The 19,154-nt window shown below is 43.7% G+C and overlaps 1 protein-coding gene across 1 annotated transcript in view; it reads right to left on the minus strand.

Moving 5' to 3' along the window:
- Nucleotides 1-19,154, minus strand: part of foxp2 (forkhead box P2) — a 135,032-nt gene that overhangs the window by 23,306 nt on the left and 92,572 nt on the right. The window contains exons 6-10 of the mRNA XM_059325695.1: nt 13,825-13,962; nt 11,431-11,520; nt 9,105-9,285; nt 7,607-7,907; nt 5,155-5,259 (exon numbers count right to left, since the gene is read on the minus strand). Of these exons, the coding sequence (XP_059181678.1) occupies nt 5,155-5,259; nt 7,607-7,907; nt 9,105-9,285; nt 11,431-11,520; nt 13,825-13,962 (815 nt within the window). The remainder of the gene's footprint in view (nt 1-5,154; nt 5,260-7,606; nt 7,908-9,104; nt 9,286-11,430; nt 11,521-13,824; nt 13,963-19,154) is intronic.

The following is a 19,154-nucleotide window of genomic DNA, read 5'->3' on the forward strand; positions in this document are numbered from 1 at the left end:
GAGGTAGCATTAAAAAAGAGGGAGGGGTGGAGTGGGATGGATGAGGGATAGCGGCGGAGAGGGGAGGGACGATGGTGGGTTTCTCCAGCCCTGTGCCTAATTGCTGTTTCAGAATGCGCATGCAAAAAGGGGGCATTACATTAATCATTTAATCACGTCCCTCGCAGGATGAGGGAACTAATGTTGCAAATACCCTTTTCATTTCACTGCCCATAATGCTATCTTATGCACTTGATGTATGGCGTGTGTCATGAATTACAGCTGCTTCAAAAGCACAGAGCGGGCTGCTCGCTGTCCCTGAAGATACCTCATTACAAAAAAAAGAGAGAGAGAGAGGGGGGAAATCTTTATTAAGTTTGCCTCTCATCGACAAGCAGCTTGTTTTTCTTATATTTTGTCAATGCGTGTGTGTGTGTGTGTGTGTTTGCAGTGAGGCCTCACACACACACACCTTGCACCACTGGCCAGTTAGCAAGGTGATTACAGGCAGATTACTACATGCATTTATGAAATATTCAAATGGCAGCATGTCCTAGTGTGCATTAATAATGCCACACAAAGACAAAAAAGGAGGAGGAGGAATAAGAGGGGGAGGGACACAGACAGGCAGACAGAAAACAATCATTGGGAGAATTGGGCAAAATAATGGATTTTTGACTTTGCTATAGAAACAATATAGAAAAACATAAACACTTATGTAATTTTGAGTGTATATATCATCATTTTGCCCATTCCTATCTCCCCCCTTGCCTCTACTCTGGATATTTTCCTACACTTACTACTTCCTACACAATAAAAATGTCATTCCACTGTAGCTCTAATACTAATACTTGCAGCCTTTTGGTTACCTGCAATTATAAACAAATCAAAAATAATTTGGAGGTGAAAATGAGAACGGAAACAGAAAAAAAGAGTCAGAGTGACTCATCTTAACTGTATCATCTAGGTGTAATCTTTGTAAACCTGGAGGTGGAGGATGCACTCTAAGGCCTGGCTGGATCCTGTTTGTGTTGACTGTTCATGCCCCATTTTAGAGAAACATTGATTTCTGCCTTGAAGAGGCGTGTGATGAAGGCCGTGTGAGAACAGGGGAGAAAGGATGGAGATGGAGAGATGTTAGAAAGGTAGAGAAATCCGAGCAAATAACATCAAATGAAAAGACAAAGAGAGTGATAAATAGGGATGTGTGTGTGAGACACAGACATTGGTAAAGACTTCTTTTTCCTATTGGATGCTGCAGTTACTCTGTTCTCTTAAAGACAGAGCATCTCAAAGGTTTTCCCCCCACAGCTGTGTATATGAATATGTATAGGCCATCAACGTCCACTAAGGGCCCAATAATAAATCTACTCAAGCCAGCATATATGGATGATACACTTGTGCTAATTGTCTGTGTGTATTATCAGGGGCTACAGAGGCCCTGCAGAGAACAGCAAGTTAGGCCCCCTATCTGTCTACTGGACATGTGACTCACAAACACACTCAAACTACTGTACACACACATGTAGAGGCTACTACACATGCATCGCACACCTACTGGCAACGCATAAACAAGTGCGCACACACACACACACACACACACACACACACACACACACACACACTCTCCCCATGGTGGTGGTGCATAAGTAATGCCCTCCGTTTTAAAGGTCTTGTCACAGTGCAGCAGACATGTGGAGGGGTAGAGAAGAGCTCAGCTATCCAGGGGCCAGGGGCCTGCCTGCCTGCCTCCACAGTGTGTGTATGTGTGTGTGTGTATGTTACATAGAGACGAAGACACTTGGCTGCTGCCTTGTGGGTTTAATTAGCAGTGGGTTACAGACACCGACGTTCACGTTAGCGGCTGAGCTTGCCATTTTAACATGGGAGCCTGCCTTCCTGCCAGTAATAAGGAGAGCAGATGGGTGACAGAGAGCGGGAGAGTTAAGTGTGTGTGTGTGTGGGAGCAAGTATCTGTTTATGTGGAGATAAGACTTTATCTTATTGAGGTGGGAGGATATTGATATACAAGGTGAAAGGCCAAAAAGAGGGAGGGGGGCAAGACATGTATATTGGAAAAGAAGCATTGAAGCGGATGTGATGATCCAGTTTTTGTTAAGCTGAGAGAAGCAAGAGTGATTTAGATCAATACGTGTGGTGGTCAAAACCAGTGGTGGAAAGTAGCTAAGTACATTTACTCATGTACTGTACTGAAGTACAATTTTGAGGTACTTTACTTGAGTATTTCCACATTTGTAACTTTGTACTTCGACTCCACCACATTTAGCCGACAGCTTTAGTTACTTTTCAAGACAAGATTTAACATAAAAAACATGATAAATTTAAAGTCACAAGACTTTTTTTTTTTTAACATTACACCTCATAACAGTATATTAAGTAATCAAAATGAGCCCTGTCTTTACAAAATTAAAATGCTGCTTGCATAAATGCATCAATACAAATTTACAAAACTTAAGTATGTTTTCAATACAGGACTTGTACTTGTAGTGGAGTAATTTCACAGTGTGCTATTAGTCCTTTAACTAAGTAAGGGATCCGAATACTTTAACAACACTGGTCAAAACAAAAACTGCATCAAGTAAGCAAGGTTTTGTACACTTATTCAAATGATACATATGGAGTGTTGAAATGTTCAAGCATTAATTGCATTTCTATTTTTTATGCCTACTATAAAAGCTCCCCAGAATAATAGCTCCAGCACATGCACTAATAGCATTAATGTTTCACCATTTCTCTTGCTCATGTAACTAACACAAACACACACACACACACACACACACACACACACCAACACCCACCACTCAAGAAACATTCCCAAGCAATATCATTTCATTTTGAACTTCAGAGAGCTAATTCAGGGTGCCAGCCACCTCGCGGCTACCTTTTCCAGGTGAGAACACTTAAAAGCACACTGAAGAGCTATTAAATGCTGATCTTGACAAGTTTCTTCATGCAACAAAACAATAGATGACTAAACGTGTCACCGCCGCTGAGCTGAGCTCCTACAGCGAGCTACGAGACGCCAGCTTGACTTGGGCACCCCCCCTCCCCTCGCCGCACACGTAACCCACTCCCAACTACTAACATCTAAACTGTCATCTAAATCTGACACCCGCTTTATGTAACCCCGTTTAAACTGTGCTTGTGTGTGTGTGAGTGTGCGCGCACGTCGTGTGTGTGAGTGTGCGTGCGTCGTGTGTGTGTGTGTAGCCGACTGGCATCTCCGGAAACATGAAAGGACTCCCTCTGACACCGACAATCACCGCTCCAAGGCACGCCACCGAGCAGCCATCTTTGTTCTGATGACGAGTCTGCCTTCTTTGTTGGTGCCTGTTTTCATGTGCTGGCTGGGTTACAGTACAGAGCCAGCCTCTGACTCGCAGGGCTGTGTGTGTGTGTGTGTGTGTGAGGGGGGAAGCTGAACCAAGACACTGTTCTGTTTTGTTGCAGCCAATGTTCTGGCAAGTGTTCTGACAAAACCGTCTGCCAACCTGTGCTCCCGCTTTAAACTTTGAAATCTTCCTGTTTTCTCTCCGTCTGTCTGTCTCGCTCTCTCAGTTTGTCTTTACAACCATGCATCCTTTTGCATCGGCTTCCCAGCTTACCGGATTCACAGGCACATCGTTTTATACGCTGTATCTCTGCCCCTGGCCTAAATAAGCGAGCTAAGCTACCTAGACACAGTATCCTCAGAGCACACAGACTTAGGTTTAGGTTTGAACGGAGCGTACAGTGCAGAGTGATGTCTTCTTTAAGTAAGTGTACTGAGGTGATAGGACAAGATATCAGAAAACCTGCTAATCTGAAACAGGCTTGCCTTCTCACGCACACATTTGTTCCCAAGCTGCAAGGTAAACTCTTCTACCTGGACTTGTGTGCATCTAGTCCAGGCTGGACCATGCACTGCACACAGCAAACTGGCTTTCTATAAGCATGGCTTCTAGATGATGCCTATGGATGTGCTGTAGAAAACTGATATTGACATTGACAGGCGCATTTTCCACAGGGGATAAGCAAACACACTTGTCAGGCAATAGTTGGAATGTATATTCACCTCTGGTTCATTTAAATCCATCACTGTCAATTGTGTTTCCTTTGAGTGTTTTCAATGCTTTGATAGAGTGTGAAAATGCAGCTTAATGTCATGTCTGGCTGCGTCTTTCAAAGACTGGTAAACACTATTTTTATTGGAGTCATTTCGTTTCACAGATACACCTTTTAGCTTTAATTCACAAGCTGCTGTAGAATTAGTAAAAGCCTGACCTAAATCCTGCAGCAGCTCCCCCATGGGTGGACTAGTTTCTTGTATCAGTAAATTTTTTAGCTTTCCGCAACTTATTACAGTCGCTACTGTAGAGAAATGCATAATTTGGAAAATACGCCGGAACAATGTCCTGATTTCAATAGTTTATGTGAATTCACATGGACATTTACAGCCCGTGAAAAACACTCGCCAGATCGTTATTTCACAGTTAATTACAAATCTAATTAGAATATTCAAATTAAAGCTTTCCCTTTCTTTTCTTCTCTGTGTGAGAGCAGGGAGCCAGGGAAAGAGTGATAGTGAGAGAGAGAGGGAGAGAGACTCTCAGTGAGTGGCAATGTGATAACCTGTAATCGGCAGTGCTGCAAACACCTTCTTCCTTTGATGTCCCCCCACTAACATCCTGGCAACAAAGCCGGCCAATTACAAATGAGCTAATTAACTAAATTGTTGATGGAGCATGAAGAGTTAATTCGCTCTGGCGCCTGCACCATGACAACAGTGAATGGGGGCCTTTGTTGTGGAGGTAAGTGTGCGGCCGTGCGAGTTGCCATTAGCTTTTGACGCTTTTTCACAAACCTATCAGGCCCTTCCACGCCAGGAAGGAGATTTGTTATGGATCAGAGTTGGTTTGAAACCTGTGCTGCTCCGGCTGAACCCTGTCAACCGGCTGTCTGCGAGGTCAAAACGCGCTCTTTTGAAAGGCAGTGATGTTTTCTTTTGTTAGGCCCCTCTGTACCCACAGAGAGGAGGTGCTGTGGTGCAGGGGATAACTTTTGTGTGCCTCACAATAAAATAGCTTCTTCTACAGGAACACAGAATCTCACAGGGTGTTAACAGGGAGAGGTATTCTCTCCTATAACATCTATGTCACCGAAGCATGATCTTACTTCAAAAACTGTCCGAAGTCCTCGCAGATGTTCTCACAGCCGGGCCACTTGCACACACCGTGACCGTACAGGGGGTGGGTCCCTCCACTTTCTTCATGTAGTGAACTGCAAATAGAGCAAATGAAAAGAGAGAAAATAAGCAAGCAGAAGAGGTAGGGAGCTCAGGAGAATAAGAAGGGGAGAGGAGCATGAAGTTCATCACAGGATCGGTTTGTCTCTCTGCAAGATGACAGGAAAGCTACGATTTTTTTTACTACTTCTGTTATGCTATCATTTGCAGCTGTGACTTGAGACGCCACGGACAGACAGTACAGTTACTGGTGATATCTCTTTCGTAAATACATCCAGACATAGTGGTTGTAGATTTGCATATCACACTGCCCTGGGCTCCAGGCCTTAGTGGAGGTCTGTGCTCTCCAGTGGTGGAAGAAGTATTCAGATCCCTTACTTAAGTAAAAAGCACTAATACCACACTGTAAGATTACTCTACTACAAGTAAAAGTCCTGCATTCAAAATGTAATTAAGTAAAAGAATTAGAATCAAAATGTACTAAAAGTACCAAAAGTAAAGTACTTGTTACAAAGAATGGCCCGCTCGAGATTGTTTTCTCAAGCTAGGGTTCATTTTAGCTATTTAATATACTATGATGAGGCCTAATCACTTAAAATTGATCATGTTTTTTATGTTTAATCTCAACTTGGAAAGTAACTAAAGCTGACAGCCAAATGTGGAGTAAAAAGTACAATATTTGCCTAAAAATTAAGTGGAGTAGCATAAAAAGGCATAAAATTACAATAAATGGAAATAGTACTTGAGTAAATGTACTTAGTTACATTCCACCACTGGCACTCTCTCAGTGTCTTTCTCGCTTCAGGTAATTACATATATAAATATTTATCTCCAGTCAGCCTAAAGAATCAGAATCTGCATCTACGTTAACTCAGAGACAGTGTGGACTGGTGTGAGAGCTCACATCCCAAGTGGAAATCTGGAGTGAGCTGTAGCTTAGTCTCCACCACAGCCTCCATCCAGCCTGTAAAGCCATTATGGGGGAGGAGGAGTGGCCTCTTTCAAGTAAACATTAAAAATCCAGACAGCCATATAATTTTCATCAGGAGATTAATACTCTGTGTAACTTATGTTCTTTGAGGACAATGGGGGCAGGGGGTGCTCTGGCGTTTTTCAAATGGCACCCAAATAAGTTACGACCCTGCCTAGACAGCACATCCTATTAAAGATGACAGTTTAACCTTTAGGCTTGGCACTGGTGTGTGTGTGTGTGTGTGTCTGTCTGTGTGTGAAAATGTGAATGGGAGTGTGTTGCGTACAGTACGTGTGTGTGTTTGTCTGCTTATAGGTTATGCCTGTGCGTGTATGTGTGTGGTCGATGATTCTGTGCGTGCATGCCTGTGTGTGGCCCGTGAATGTGTGTGTGTGTGTTCGTGTGCTGGCAGAGCTCACACTGTGTTTTACAGAGGGGCTTTCCCCACATCGATCCGTGGCATGTGAGTAAGCAGTGCTCCTGACAATACTCCTTGTTCGATCATTATGAGACACCACACACCCCTCGGGACACAGACGCAGATAAAACGTCTTTTTTTCCCCCCTTCTTCCTTCTCTTCTCATTCCCTCCCTACCTCTCTCTTTCTCTCTGTCTTCTGAAGGTATCTTTTTCAAGACTCCTTTTAGTGGTACTGGAGAGATAGCATCTACTTTAAACCAATTACACAGCACTTCCACCTCCAGTGTGAGTCTCCACCGAGCATCCACACAGACACACACGCACACACATCGCTACCCTAAGTCCTTATTATAATATCGCCCAAGAAAAGCCTTTGAATAATGCATGGGCCAGATAGGCAGATATGTGAACAGTCAGTGTTTTGGTGCTGGGTGCATTTATAAAAGACGCCATCACAAGGATAAACATCCTGGAAACGCCACTCAAGGCATCACATATTCTGTTTACATGACAAGCAAGCAAAGAAGGTAATTTTCAAAAGAGAAAAAAAAGAGAGAAAGCACTAAATACTTAATGTACAACGAGGTTACCTTGTCTTGCTGCCAGAGAGGCTTGTTGTAAGTGTGCCTGCCTGCATGGCTTCCTCTCCCTGCTTTTGATATCTGTGTGCAAGCTAAGTGCGTTCAGTGGCACGCGTCGTCCCCTGGGAGCCTCTTATTTTTTGAATATTACCAAGACACTAATAAACTATTGAACAAATAAACAAAACATCATGTTTTCCCTCTTGTAACAATGCTGTTATTTTAAACGAGGACAAATACTCTGATGTGTTTCTACTTTAAATCATGGCACAAAAACAACAAGCTTGTGTGACGGGTTGCAAACACGCCGCTGTAAACTTTTCATCTTCTCTTGCCTTTTGTTTTTCCTTCAAAAAAAAAAAAGAAAAAAAAAAAAAAGGTGGGTGGGTGACATTTCAATTATTTTACCTCTCTCGCTCCCGTTCCCGTTCCCGTTCCCTCTCTCTTCTGTGGTTGAGGGCGGGGGACTGTCCGTTGGCGATGGAATGGTGAGAGATGGGCGGCGATGCTTTGGCGGGGTTGGAGGAGGAGGTAGTTGAGGAAGAGTTGTTGGTGGAGAGGTCTAAACCACCGCCGCCGCCGCCTCCTCCGCCGGCGCCGTTGCCGTTGCCACTGTTGCTGTGTTTGATGCCGTTGTCCTCCATGGCGTGAGCGCCGCCTCCGGTCACGTCCTTCCACAACTGCTGGAGCTCTGCGGGGCTCAGGCCAGCTGGGGGAAGGAGGAAAAAGAGAGGAAAAATGGAATTGAAGAGGGTGAAGATGAGAGAAAGAAGGAGGCCATTAAACATAATGTAGACAATATATTGCAGTAATATGGTTTCTCAACTACATGCAAGACTAAAGCTGACACCTAAACTCTGCAAACTTTATTTCACAACCAGGAAAGTTGTATAAAGCTGCAGGACTCAAGGCCTTGCCCCCTGTGAGACAACACTGCTTCACTGTAGACCTGAATTTGAACTCAAACTGCTCAATAAAACAAAGTGTTTTCTTCTTCTCCTCTGCCCAGTTGGATAGTGATTTTATCCTTGTAACAAATCACTTATGTAGTCCCAACTCTCAAAATGAGTGTTTTCAATGAGGAAGAACTATAAAACATTGATTACAGTGAGTGTGTGTGTGTGCACGTTCCAGCCTAGATAAACAGGCTTTGTCCACTGCTTAGCAACTAATTAGGCAATATTCACTTTCTTTGATTTTCTACTAACAATCTCCCTGTCCTGTTGTTTTCTGTCTGCGCCATTTTGGTGGTAAACAACAAACATAGGTGTTTACTTGGCTCAGGAGAAGAAAATGGAGCCTGCTCTCTCTCTCTCTCTCTATAACTCTGTCCTTTTATTCTTTTCTTTCTCCTCTCCCTGGCTCTCAGTGAAGGCAGTAAACAAAAACAACAACAACCGGGGAAAGAAGGAGGAGGAGGGGGGGGAGCGGGGGGAATAGAAACAGAGATGGAAAAACAACAAACATAGGCAGAGCAGAGCTGAGAGAGAGAGAAACAGAGGTAGACAAAGAGAGCCACAATCAGACAAGAAGAGAGAGAAAAGGGAGAATGGAAGTCTAAACAAAACGATCATGTGGAGAGTTAGGGACAAAGTGGATGGCAGAAGAGCATACCAATGAGGGGAAGGCAGACAGACAGACATACTTAGAGATAACGCAGGGGGGACACAGGTGCATACCAATGAGAAACACAAAACACAGGCATGATGGAAAGACAGAAGAGGAGTGGGACAGACAGACAGGCTGGAAGACTGAAATCTGACAGCAGGAAGAGAGAAACAGACAAAACACAGGAAGCATGTGACCAGCACTGGTGCAAGTCACGTGCTCAAGATTAACATGACTACATCCTCTTCTTCCTCTTCCTCCCCTCCCCTCCCCTCCCCTCCCATCCTCCTCCTCTTACCTGGCTGGGGCAGGGTCTGTCCGGGCAGGGCGGCCTGGCCGGGAGCGGGCCCGGGCAGCGAGAGCAGGCCCTGCCGCTGCATGTTGAGCAGGTGCTGCTGCTGCTGGAGCTGCTGCATCTGCAGGAGCTGCTGCTGGAAGACGAGCTGCTGGGCGGCCAGCTGCTGCTGCTGCTGCTGTTGCTATAGAGAGGAGGAGGAGGAAGAGAGGAGCAGAAAAAAAAGAGAGGAGCGGAGAGGAGAGGAGAAGAGAGGTGGGGAGGGAAAATTACAGACGAATTAACAACTGAGAGAGTGGGAGAGGAGAGAGAAGAACGGATCGCTGTGCTGTTCTATTTGTGCTGTGTATGTGTGTGTGTGTGTGTGTGTGTGTGGAGAGTCTGCACTCACTCGCCTCTGCCGTGACCTTAGCTATACCTCTCTGCCTCTTCTTCTGTCTCTCTGCACGCTCTCCCTCTCTGTCTGTGCACACTAAGTCTTCCCTCCTGTTTTTGGGCTGTACCACAGTGTTGTTGCCTTCCTCTCTTTGTGTGTGTTCATGTCTGCACGCGCACACACACACAAACAGACACAAAGCTCTGCTGATATACCCACTCTGAAGCCCATCAGTGTATGTTGCTTGTGATTGTGTATGATACTAAGCCTCTGGTATAATCCCCCCCCACCCCACCCATCCAACACCCCCCCTACACCACCCCTGATAGTTAATTGTCTCGCCTTCACTGATGGTCTGTTACAGCTTATGTGGCCAGAGGGAGCTGCTGGCAGAATGAGAGATTTACAGCATCACATGCGTGTGAATGCATAGACACAAGTACAAACACACACATACGCACACACACGTGCACAATGCTTGCCCTCCCTCTCCACCCCCCTCTCTGCTCTCCTCGCTGCCTCACAGAGTTGTTTATCGCTGGGCCAGACAGGCAATTGCGTAAGCCCTGTGCAAAACAACAACAAAAACAACAACAACAAAATGAAAAACATCAAACTCAGACAGTCACCGCGGCAAAACAATTCACAGAGAGGGCGAATGTTAGTAAGAGAAGAGCTCTGAATAGGAACAGTCAGATAATAATTGGCTATAACTGCACACGACTAGATTTTATATTGAGTCTTTTGAGGTATTTTAACTGTGACTGGCAGTGTTTGCTCTCCTCTCCTCTACATATACATGTGTATGTGCATGCAGCATGTCATGCTCACGTGTTTCTGTATGTTTGTATGGTGGTGGACCTAGAGAAGCGTGGAGGTAGAGTGACGGAGGTGGTGGTGGGGGAGAAACTTGTGATGCGCTCACTGGAAAACAGGCTGCATAATGGAGTGATGGAGGAAGGCTGTTTGCCCCCCCCCACCCCCCACCCCGCCTCAAGAGAAATAAGGGAGCAATTTCTATTCCATATTTGATGGCGGGCGCCCCCTGAAAAACTCTATTCACAAATCCAAACAGAAACAAAGCCGCCGGGAGGTCAGTTGTGGCTTCCTGTCGGGGCGGCATAATGGGCTGCTTGAGGAGACACCAAGAGGAAAAATAAAGTGTGTGTTTATATAATTTTTTTCCCTTTTTTCTGATCAATTTAAGTGCTTCCACACGTACAGTGTTGCCTGGATGTGGCCCTGGACGGCTTCTCGGGGGTTCGGCGTCGTGTGACGCTTCGACGCAGCTACACTATCATCTCCCGCTCTCTGATAGCCACAGAGAAGGAGACGGAGCCGTGTCTGTCCACCGGCTGCCTGTCACTGTGATTTATGAGCGTCCTGCGCTGGAACTTTAGCAGTGATGCATGTGTTTGTGCGTGTTTGTACGCCCACGGAAGCAGTTCATTAACGAGCCGGACCCGGGACCCTTTGTCTCTGGTCTCCCTTCTATAAATCAGTGAGTGAGAGTGTGAGGATGCGTGAATGCGTATTGTAAGTGAATGATACAGTTCATTAGTGGTGTGTGTGTTTTGGGGGTTCCTCTCATCACTAAAAACAATTAACCAGTTGATTTTGTTCAATTACAAAGCAAGAAATGTGTCATCTGAAGTGAATAGACCAAAGAAAATGTGTTAATTTTGTGTTAGGTTGCTAGATAGCTGTGTGTTGTAATCTAACTTCAGCCATTTGACTCTTCCACTACAATGTATAGACACAGACTGGAAGTATGTACGGGAAGATATATAAATATATCACAAAATATTGAATCGTAACACCTGAATTGTGATAAGTATCGTACAAACAGCCCAAGTCTCCTATTTAATCACTGACTGTGTACAAAATAAGAGGCACTGAAAAGTGTGTGTATGTGTGTGTGTGTGTGTGTGTGTGTATGTGTGCTGCACTTACCTCTTTAGCCTGCTTTCCAGGGTGCTGCTGCTGGAGAAGCTGCAGATGAAGCTGCTCCTGTTGTTTTTTATAAAACTCCTGCAGGTGTTGCTGTATACACACACACACAAACACACACACGTACACACACACACACACACACACACACACAGGCAGAGGCAGAGAAAGAGGACGAGAATGAGTGAATACATATTTGTCTGAGTGCACATCTCTAACCTTTGTATAACCCTAAATAATGCTGCAGTATTTATAGAGTTGCTCAAAGATTGATTAATGATATAATTCAGACTTAATGCCATGCTGGGGATTGATAACTAATTGTATTTGCTTGCAAAACCCCCGAAAGTAGATCCCTTACAATTAAGTAGACATTTTCTCTCATGCCTGCACCGTTTTAACTCCAGATGGACTTCATATGTTGGTTATGCTAGAACTGTTGCACATTAACAATAACATTTTCTACTGCTTTTGGCATTTGTATCCTCAGTGTCTTTCACAGTCCTCTCCATATGGACTTTTAATAGTCCCACAGTTCTGTAGGGGGCAACAATTCATCATATTAACTACGCATTTGGCTGCCAGAGTGCACTGGCTTCCTTTAGAGTGGCTGAAATAAACAGAGTAAACCCTCTCAGGAACATTGAACTGATTCCTTTAACACACATTCTGTGACAGCTATTTAGACAATGATTTCAGTTTTATTTCATATCATCTTCAGATGTCTTCTTGGCCTGAAAAGGAAGCTCATGAAGCGGGCTGCATGGTCCAGTTCTCTGCTAACTGATCGTAGAAATATTCACATGGTTTTATAGACGCTAATATTAAGCCCTTGGAGCATGTTTTTGCAGCTCTTGCTGTAGTCACATAATCAACATAAATCAACATTAGAACTTCACTTTAGGCTGACAGAGGACGTGTTTTGACCCTGTGATTGCTGTTGATTTAGGATTATGGGACCTTAATATCCTGTATGACAGACTCCATTCAAAATGACAAACTTTTCAATGTTGAAACTGGCCATGTAACAGTACTGTATAAAACATATGGGCACTAAAATGTGAAGTGTACAAGTGAAGTGGCTGTGTTTCTGTGAAAAAGGCAGTGCACGCCATTGTACTGAAACCAAATCTGGATCCTGAGCACTCCTAATGAAGAGGAACAATCAGAGTGACTGACGTTCTTAATTAAACAATTCTCTCTCCCTTAATCAAATCTATGAATGAGAAATGCATTTCAACTCTGACACCAGACTGCGCCAAGTGTGTGCTTTCTGGAGCTGATTCCAAATATTACATCATCCATCAGCTATCACTCAGCTCCTGGTGTTCAGCCCAACTGTGCCCTACTCTCTCAGTCCCTGATGGATGCTTGTCAGGGAATTGAACCGGCGACACACTAGAGACGCTTAATTAGAGGTGACATGAACAAGTACGTCAATTTCAGATTCCTCTTGGTAAGCGTGTCAAGGACAATGGCGCTGTGGTGAGTTGGCATGAGCGACTGGTGGCTGATACACCGGAGCACAGGAGTGACTCAGGGTTGTCACAGGGTTATGTGTGTGTTTGTGCACAAGAATCAGACTTTAACCTACTGAAACCCAAACACATTTAGGGCGTTTTTCACTCCTGTCTCATTTTACTCACTGTGGGCTAGTCCTGTACCTCTATGGAAACAGGACAATCATGGCAAGAAATAGAGCGAAAGCGCAAACGGTATATTTTTTGTTAAATTTTGAATGAGACACGGCTTGTAGAATAAAGTGATTTTGATATAAAAGCACTATATTAAGCATAGATTTGGAAAATTGTCCTGTTTGAAGCGTCTGTTGCACATTATCCATCCAAAGGCTGGCTGAAAGTTAAATATGGGACAACAAATTCTGTTTTTACAGTTTCAGGCTATGATAAATGGTGTAATTTTGGCAATGTTTAAAAAGAAGCATGCCTTTCAAATCAGTCAGTGAGTTTTGGGTGTCAGAGGGTTAACTCACTTTGTTAGTGTAAGTGTGGAGATGTGGGAAATCATGAACACTGCAAATTATTTGTTTCTTACCAAGATAAAAAAAAAGTGTTAGATAATTTATCCTGTTTTAAGAGTTAATTTCTCATTTTAAGTGTTCAACATGCGTATTTCTAGATTTAACAATCTTAATTCAAGACCTCTTGTCAAGTGAAATTATCTCTCCATGCAGCAAGATCATTTCCCTCAGACTTAGTGTTTTTATCTTGTTTTTAGACACCCCTTTTTTTGCAGTGTATGCTACACTTCTAGGTGTCTGTTTGTGAGCATCTACAACCTGCTGCTGATTGAGCGCGGCCTGCATCCAAGTGTGCGTGTGTCTGAATATTTGTCTGGAAAATGCTTGTGGATGCATTCCAGTGTGAGTGTTTGTACCTGCTGCAGCATCACAGCCTGCTGCTGCTGGAGCAGGGCCTGGAGCTGCTGGGGGGAGAGCACCTGCTGCTGGAGGATCTGCTGCATCTGTTGCGGCGTGATCACCTGGGGACTCATCATGGCCACTGACACTGGAACCTGGACAGGGAGGATGAGAGAGGAAGGGGTGGCGTGAGGGATAGAAAATAGAGAAGAAGATAGGAGGGAAGGGCAAACAAAGGAAGTATAGGTGTGAGATGGATGGAGGGATGAGTAGAAAAGAAGAGAGTTGGGAAAAATAGAGCATTAGAGAGGTGCGTCAGGCCTACTGGCATGGATCTACTGGGAGTGTGATAATTGGTGACGGAGAGCAGGCCTCCCATGGCCGTGACGCTCGGCAGCCTAGAGGAGATGCTGAAGGACAGATGGGTGCTGTGCCTTTGTGTTGCTCATCTTATTTTGCTCTGCCTCCACCCCGCTGGGAGAAGTAAGAGATTTAAATAGACGTAGACCTTAATTAGCAGGACCCTTGAACTCCCCCACTTTAGCGTGCCTATCAGCGCTGCGATTGTGAAACGGCGTGAAAATGCACAACTCTAAAGTTGATTAAAACTACACTGATGAAGTGGACACATCAGCGTGATGAGGTGGGTCGTGGGGAGGAGGTTGGGAGTTCACCCTGAGCCGTGTTGGAGGGGAGGGAACAATGGAAATAAGGCACGAACGCGTTTGTTTATGTCGTTTCTTTACTCGATGCCTTCTGCAGGTTTTTTGAGTTTAATATTCTCACAAAAGCACAAATAACTGTTTCTTCCGCTCTGCCGACGTGCCATTTTAAAAAATGTATGTCATTTTTTAAGATGAGATAATCATTAAAATAGGAGCTGTCAAACTGCAGTAGGAGAACTTCACCAAAACAAAACAAAGATACATATCCTGTATTTCCGCCAAATTCTTCTCAGGCGGCAGCGCAGTGACTTCTGAAGCAGCAGATCAATCGAAGCAGGGTACGTTTCTCTGGCTCTTTGATTGTGTGCACTCGTTCTAACAGGGGAGTGTGGGCTAACAGTTTCAGCTCCTCGTGGCTGCTTAAAAATTGAACAACTTTTGCGGAGGAAAGAAAATGTGTTAAATTTTGTTGACTTTTCAGCAGCGTTTTGGAAAATAACATCAAGATAAGGTAATGATTCAACAGCAACAACACAATTAGACATAAACTGATTTATTGGGCGGCCAATTTTATTTGCACACATCGGTATCTTCTGGTATCTGCCTATATGTGGTCTGATTTTTTTTACAGAACATATGATGCTTGGGGTGATTGATAAATGTTGTTAGTTATTTTTAATTTTTTTATTTGTTCCTTATCTAAATGGTCAGCAATCAACTGTTACTTAACATTCACTATACCATATTTTAAAAATCAATTTATTTATTTTTTATTTGTCAGCAATTGACTGATACTTAACAGACGCTGATGTTTATTTTGCTATTTATTTTCTCTTCAATTTATTTTTTATTCACACGTTCAGCAATTGACTGATACTGAAAATAAATTATCAATGTTTATTTATTTTAATAAACATTCGTAATTTTCTGTTATTTTTTTAAATCACATGGTCAGCAACTGACTGAAAATAAAAACAGATTACCAATGTTTACTTATTTTATTTTATTTTTATTTAAATAATTGTTCAATCCAAGAGTTGGTTGACAATCTAATTCATTGTAAGTATAATTTTTAAATATTAAAATGGTAAATATTCTTTAATAAAGCCATTTTTTAAGGTATTGATCTCAAAAATTCCACATGGGTTGATCTCTGTGGTTCACCAGTTGATTCTGCTTGACTTAATAAGACTTATATTGACCAGCTGACTGGACTGATTGAAGTGACTCAAATCACCTCTTCATTCCCTACATGACCTTTAAAATACAATTCAATCAGCTTATAGCACAACAATGTGCTAATGTAGCATTTTTATGGCTGAATGTTGCATCCTGTCAACAAGATTCCTAAAAGCTTTATAACATAATTATTATATCAACATGTAGTAGAACCTTCGCTGGCGCTAATTGCGACAGTGTTTGGCGTAGAGCTGCCATGACAGTAGCTAGCCTATATGGTGTGTCAAGGGGCCAATAAGACATCCCTGTCCTCATCGCCAGCTAATCAAGCTGCCTTGATTACTTTCCATGCATGTCTCTCCTCCTCCCTCCTTCTCTCTCTCTCTCTCTCTCTGTCAGGCCTTGACACGTCCTTGTTTAGCTCTCCTCTCCTCGACGCCTACCCCCCACCCCAGGTTTTCCCCCCTCTTTGATTAGCCGAGACATTTGCATGGTCACTACACATTTTTCATTTTAGAAGTCATTATGCATTAGTGGCTCCTGATCGCCCGCCTTGACTAATCCTGATGAACTGAAAATCACAGCTGAAGGTCAACTTCCAGCCGGCCCCGCTGCACATTCATATTCATATTCAAACAAATCCTGCCTCCATTGTTCATTAGGGTCTTAGAGAGAAGGGACTCCATCTAAGGTGGGAGAGGTGGAGGAGGAGGAGGAGGAGGAGGATGTTGTGGTACATCTCTTTTCTTCTCTGGACTCCTCTATGCAAGAGAGCCAAAAGAAAATGCATTCACAATAAGCGAGGTGCTGAACAAAAGCCGTCAAAAGTTGCAAATTAAACAGTCCGTGTGTAATTATGCAAATGCTGTGCTTACACCTTCAATGTTATTAACCCTTAAAGGTACATTTGCTAGGTAAGTAATTACCCCTGCAGTCACTCTTGGTTTTGTGTTGGATGCTGTGACAATGGGACGAGAGCAGCTGAGAAACAACATGAGTGATGCACTCATTAAGACTATTAATTGGATGCTAGCACAAAGCTGTTTTGGTTCACAAAAGGGATGCAGGCTTAGACATGTAGGATTTAGCACAAATGTATGCGCATGAATATATAAAGTGGAATTAAATCTAAATTCTACATCGCGGAAGTAGAGGAATATAAGCGTTTAGATACCTGTATATGAATAATGCAGGATTTCAGCAACAAAACCAAACAAAACTTCAACAAAGAAAAAACAGCAAACAACCAGCTTATGAAATTGGGAAGTTCCTTTTTACACTTTCATTAGCTTTTCAGAGACGTAATGGGTGATAATCATCTTCATTTCACCGGTGCTCCAAACAAAAAGAGGGGAAGGAGAAGGGAGAAAAGGCAGGCGGAAGAAAGAGAGGGGAGAAAAGGCAGTGGCCCACGTCCATTGTGAAGTGCAGCACAATGCTAATTCCAGCATTTAACTGCATGCTTTTCTGCTTGACGTATCAGAGGCTCCAAGATGAAAGCAGATAAGTAATTGCTCTCCTGGTTCTTATTCTTCACTGACAACCCATAAATTTAATTTTACACACACGTTCATTTACATTTTCAAGTATATGACATGATAATTGCAGGAATATAACACCTCCATTTTGCAGGATACTGCACGAGGGCTTGATTGACGTGAGCGGTGAATTGAAAGGAACAGGAGGCTGAATTGCCTCTCCTAGAAATGATTTTGCCACGAAGGGATAAAATTAATGAGCATTTACTCGACGATGGCAGTGGCGTAAACATCCACACGCTCCATGAATAGACTCTCTCTCCAGAAAAGGAGCCGTGATATCCAATTGGGCTGTGCCTCTGTTTCTCTGTAATCCAAAAGGATATATTTCCAACACTGGTGCACAAAAAAATATTAATGGGATTTATTAAATCATTTGAAATTAGCTGCAGCTGATGTGGCCACTGGGGACCCTAATAAGAGAAAAGGTGCTTCTCCTGTTTTTAATAGAGCACATTTGGATGGAAAAGAGTAGTTTGCAAATGACTTCTGAGCGACTCATTTGAATGTGGCCCCCTGCTTTGCTCACATGTGTCAGAAATGTGCTTGTTTTAAACCGTGTTCACCATTTGAACCCGTATTTGTTTATGCGCCTTCTCATAAAGAGGGCGATGAGCTGTATTGACATGGACTTTGAAGCCATGTGGTTTGCCCTTAAAGTTGGAGAGCAAAACAAAGGACCTTTAAATTGGCTCCTGATGTGAAATCACTGGTGGGGCCCCTCACCAGAACGAGCACATCATTACACCACTCTTGTCACACCAGCCCGTCCCAAAGCCTCGCCAAAGGTCAAGCTCTTCCAGGTATCTCTTCCAGGTTCCAAGTCTCCTGTTATCTTTGATTTAACTGGGCATTAGATACAAAAAAAACAGCACACCTCCACTGGCCGGCTAACACAGCTATCTGCCTCCAACTATCTGAACCAATGCACTTCCAGCAATTACACGCTCTCCACTGTGTGACGCTTTATCTTTACAGCTGTGAGTTTTTATGAGTGAACCCAAATTACCTAAAGCAGCAGATAAGTGGTGTATCAGAGTTCAAACTTAAACAATTAAAGTCCAGTAGTGAGGAATTCCTTTTATTCGATTTCCTTCCGTACAATTCACTTAGCGGTAATAAGCGGGGGGGGAGCTGGTGATTAGATGTCGGCCATAAACATCGAGCGAACGCGGGGCGGTTATCAACGACAGAGGTTGTTCCTGTAGAGCCGGACAGGGGACTGAGACACTGCTGAAGATAACTGCAATGAGGAATGGAAGGGTCCTGGTCGGTAATTACTGTGGATCCTTGGCAGGGAGAGTCACTGCTAATTAAGCCACTAGCTTCGTTCTACACACAGGAAAAGAAATCGAGAAAAAAGAAGGGAGGAACCCCCTTCCACCGCCACCCCCGTCCCTATTTCATCTCAATCTCCTGAGCGTCCCAAGGGGGGCAGGGCCCAAACTCAGACCCCCCTCACTGCTTGTGGACTTCTGACCTCTTAACTCTCTTTCAGCTGACACTGCTCATTTACTAGCCAATTACTGCCAAATATGGCCACACGATTATTGATAGCTGGGACTCTCCACTGGAGGACCTGCAGGGCTACAGGGCAGCTGGCCCGGTGAGTGGCTCGCTGTGAAGTTCAAGTGTGTGGTCCGCCCGAAGTACATGTGTGTTTACTATGTAAAATCACATACGCCCTAGCTCGTGTCGTGTTTTCAGCTTAGGGAGATCAATACTGGAGATTGTCAGAACTGAAGCTAAGTAGATTACTGGATGTTTTCCTAAATCAATTTCCGTAGCAGTTTGGCAGCAGTGCATGGGAAGTGCAATTTATCATAACATAAAGACCCATCACGCAAAAGCCTCTAATAAAAAAAGCCTGAGGAGATTGGGACGGGCTTAGCACAATTTCCATATTGATTTATCTCGACATGCAGATAGTCATTGATTAAGCCTCTCCAACGTACGACGCTGCAG

The sequence above is a fragment of the Centropristis striata genome, chromosome 22 (genome assembly GCF_030273125.1).
Source record: "Centropristis striata isolate RG_2023a ecotype Rhode Island chromosome 22, C.striata_1.0, whole genome shotgun sequence".
NCBI classification, from domain to species: Eukaryota; Metazoa; Chordata; class Actinopteri; order Perciformes; family Serranidae; genus Centropristis; species Centropristis striata.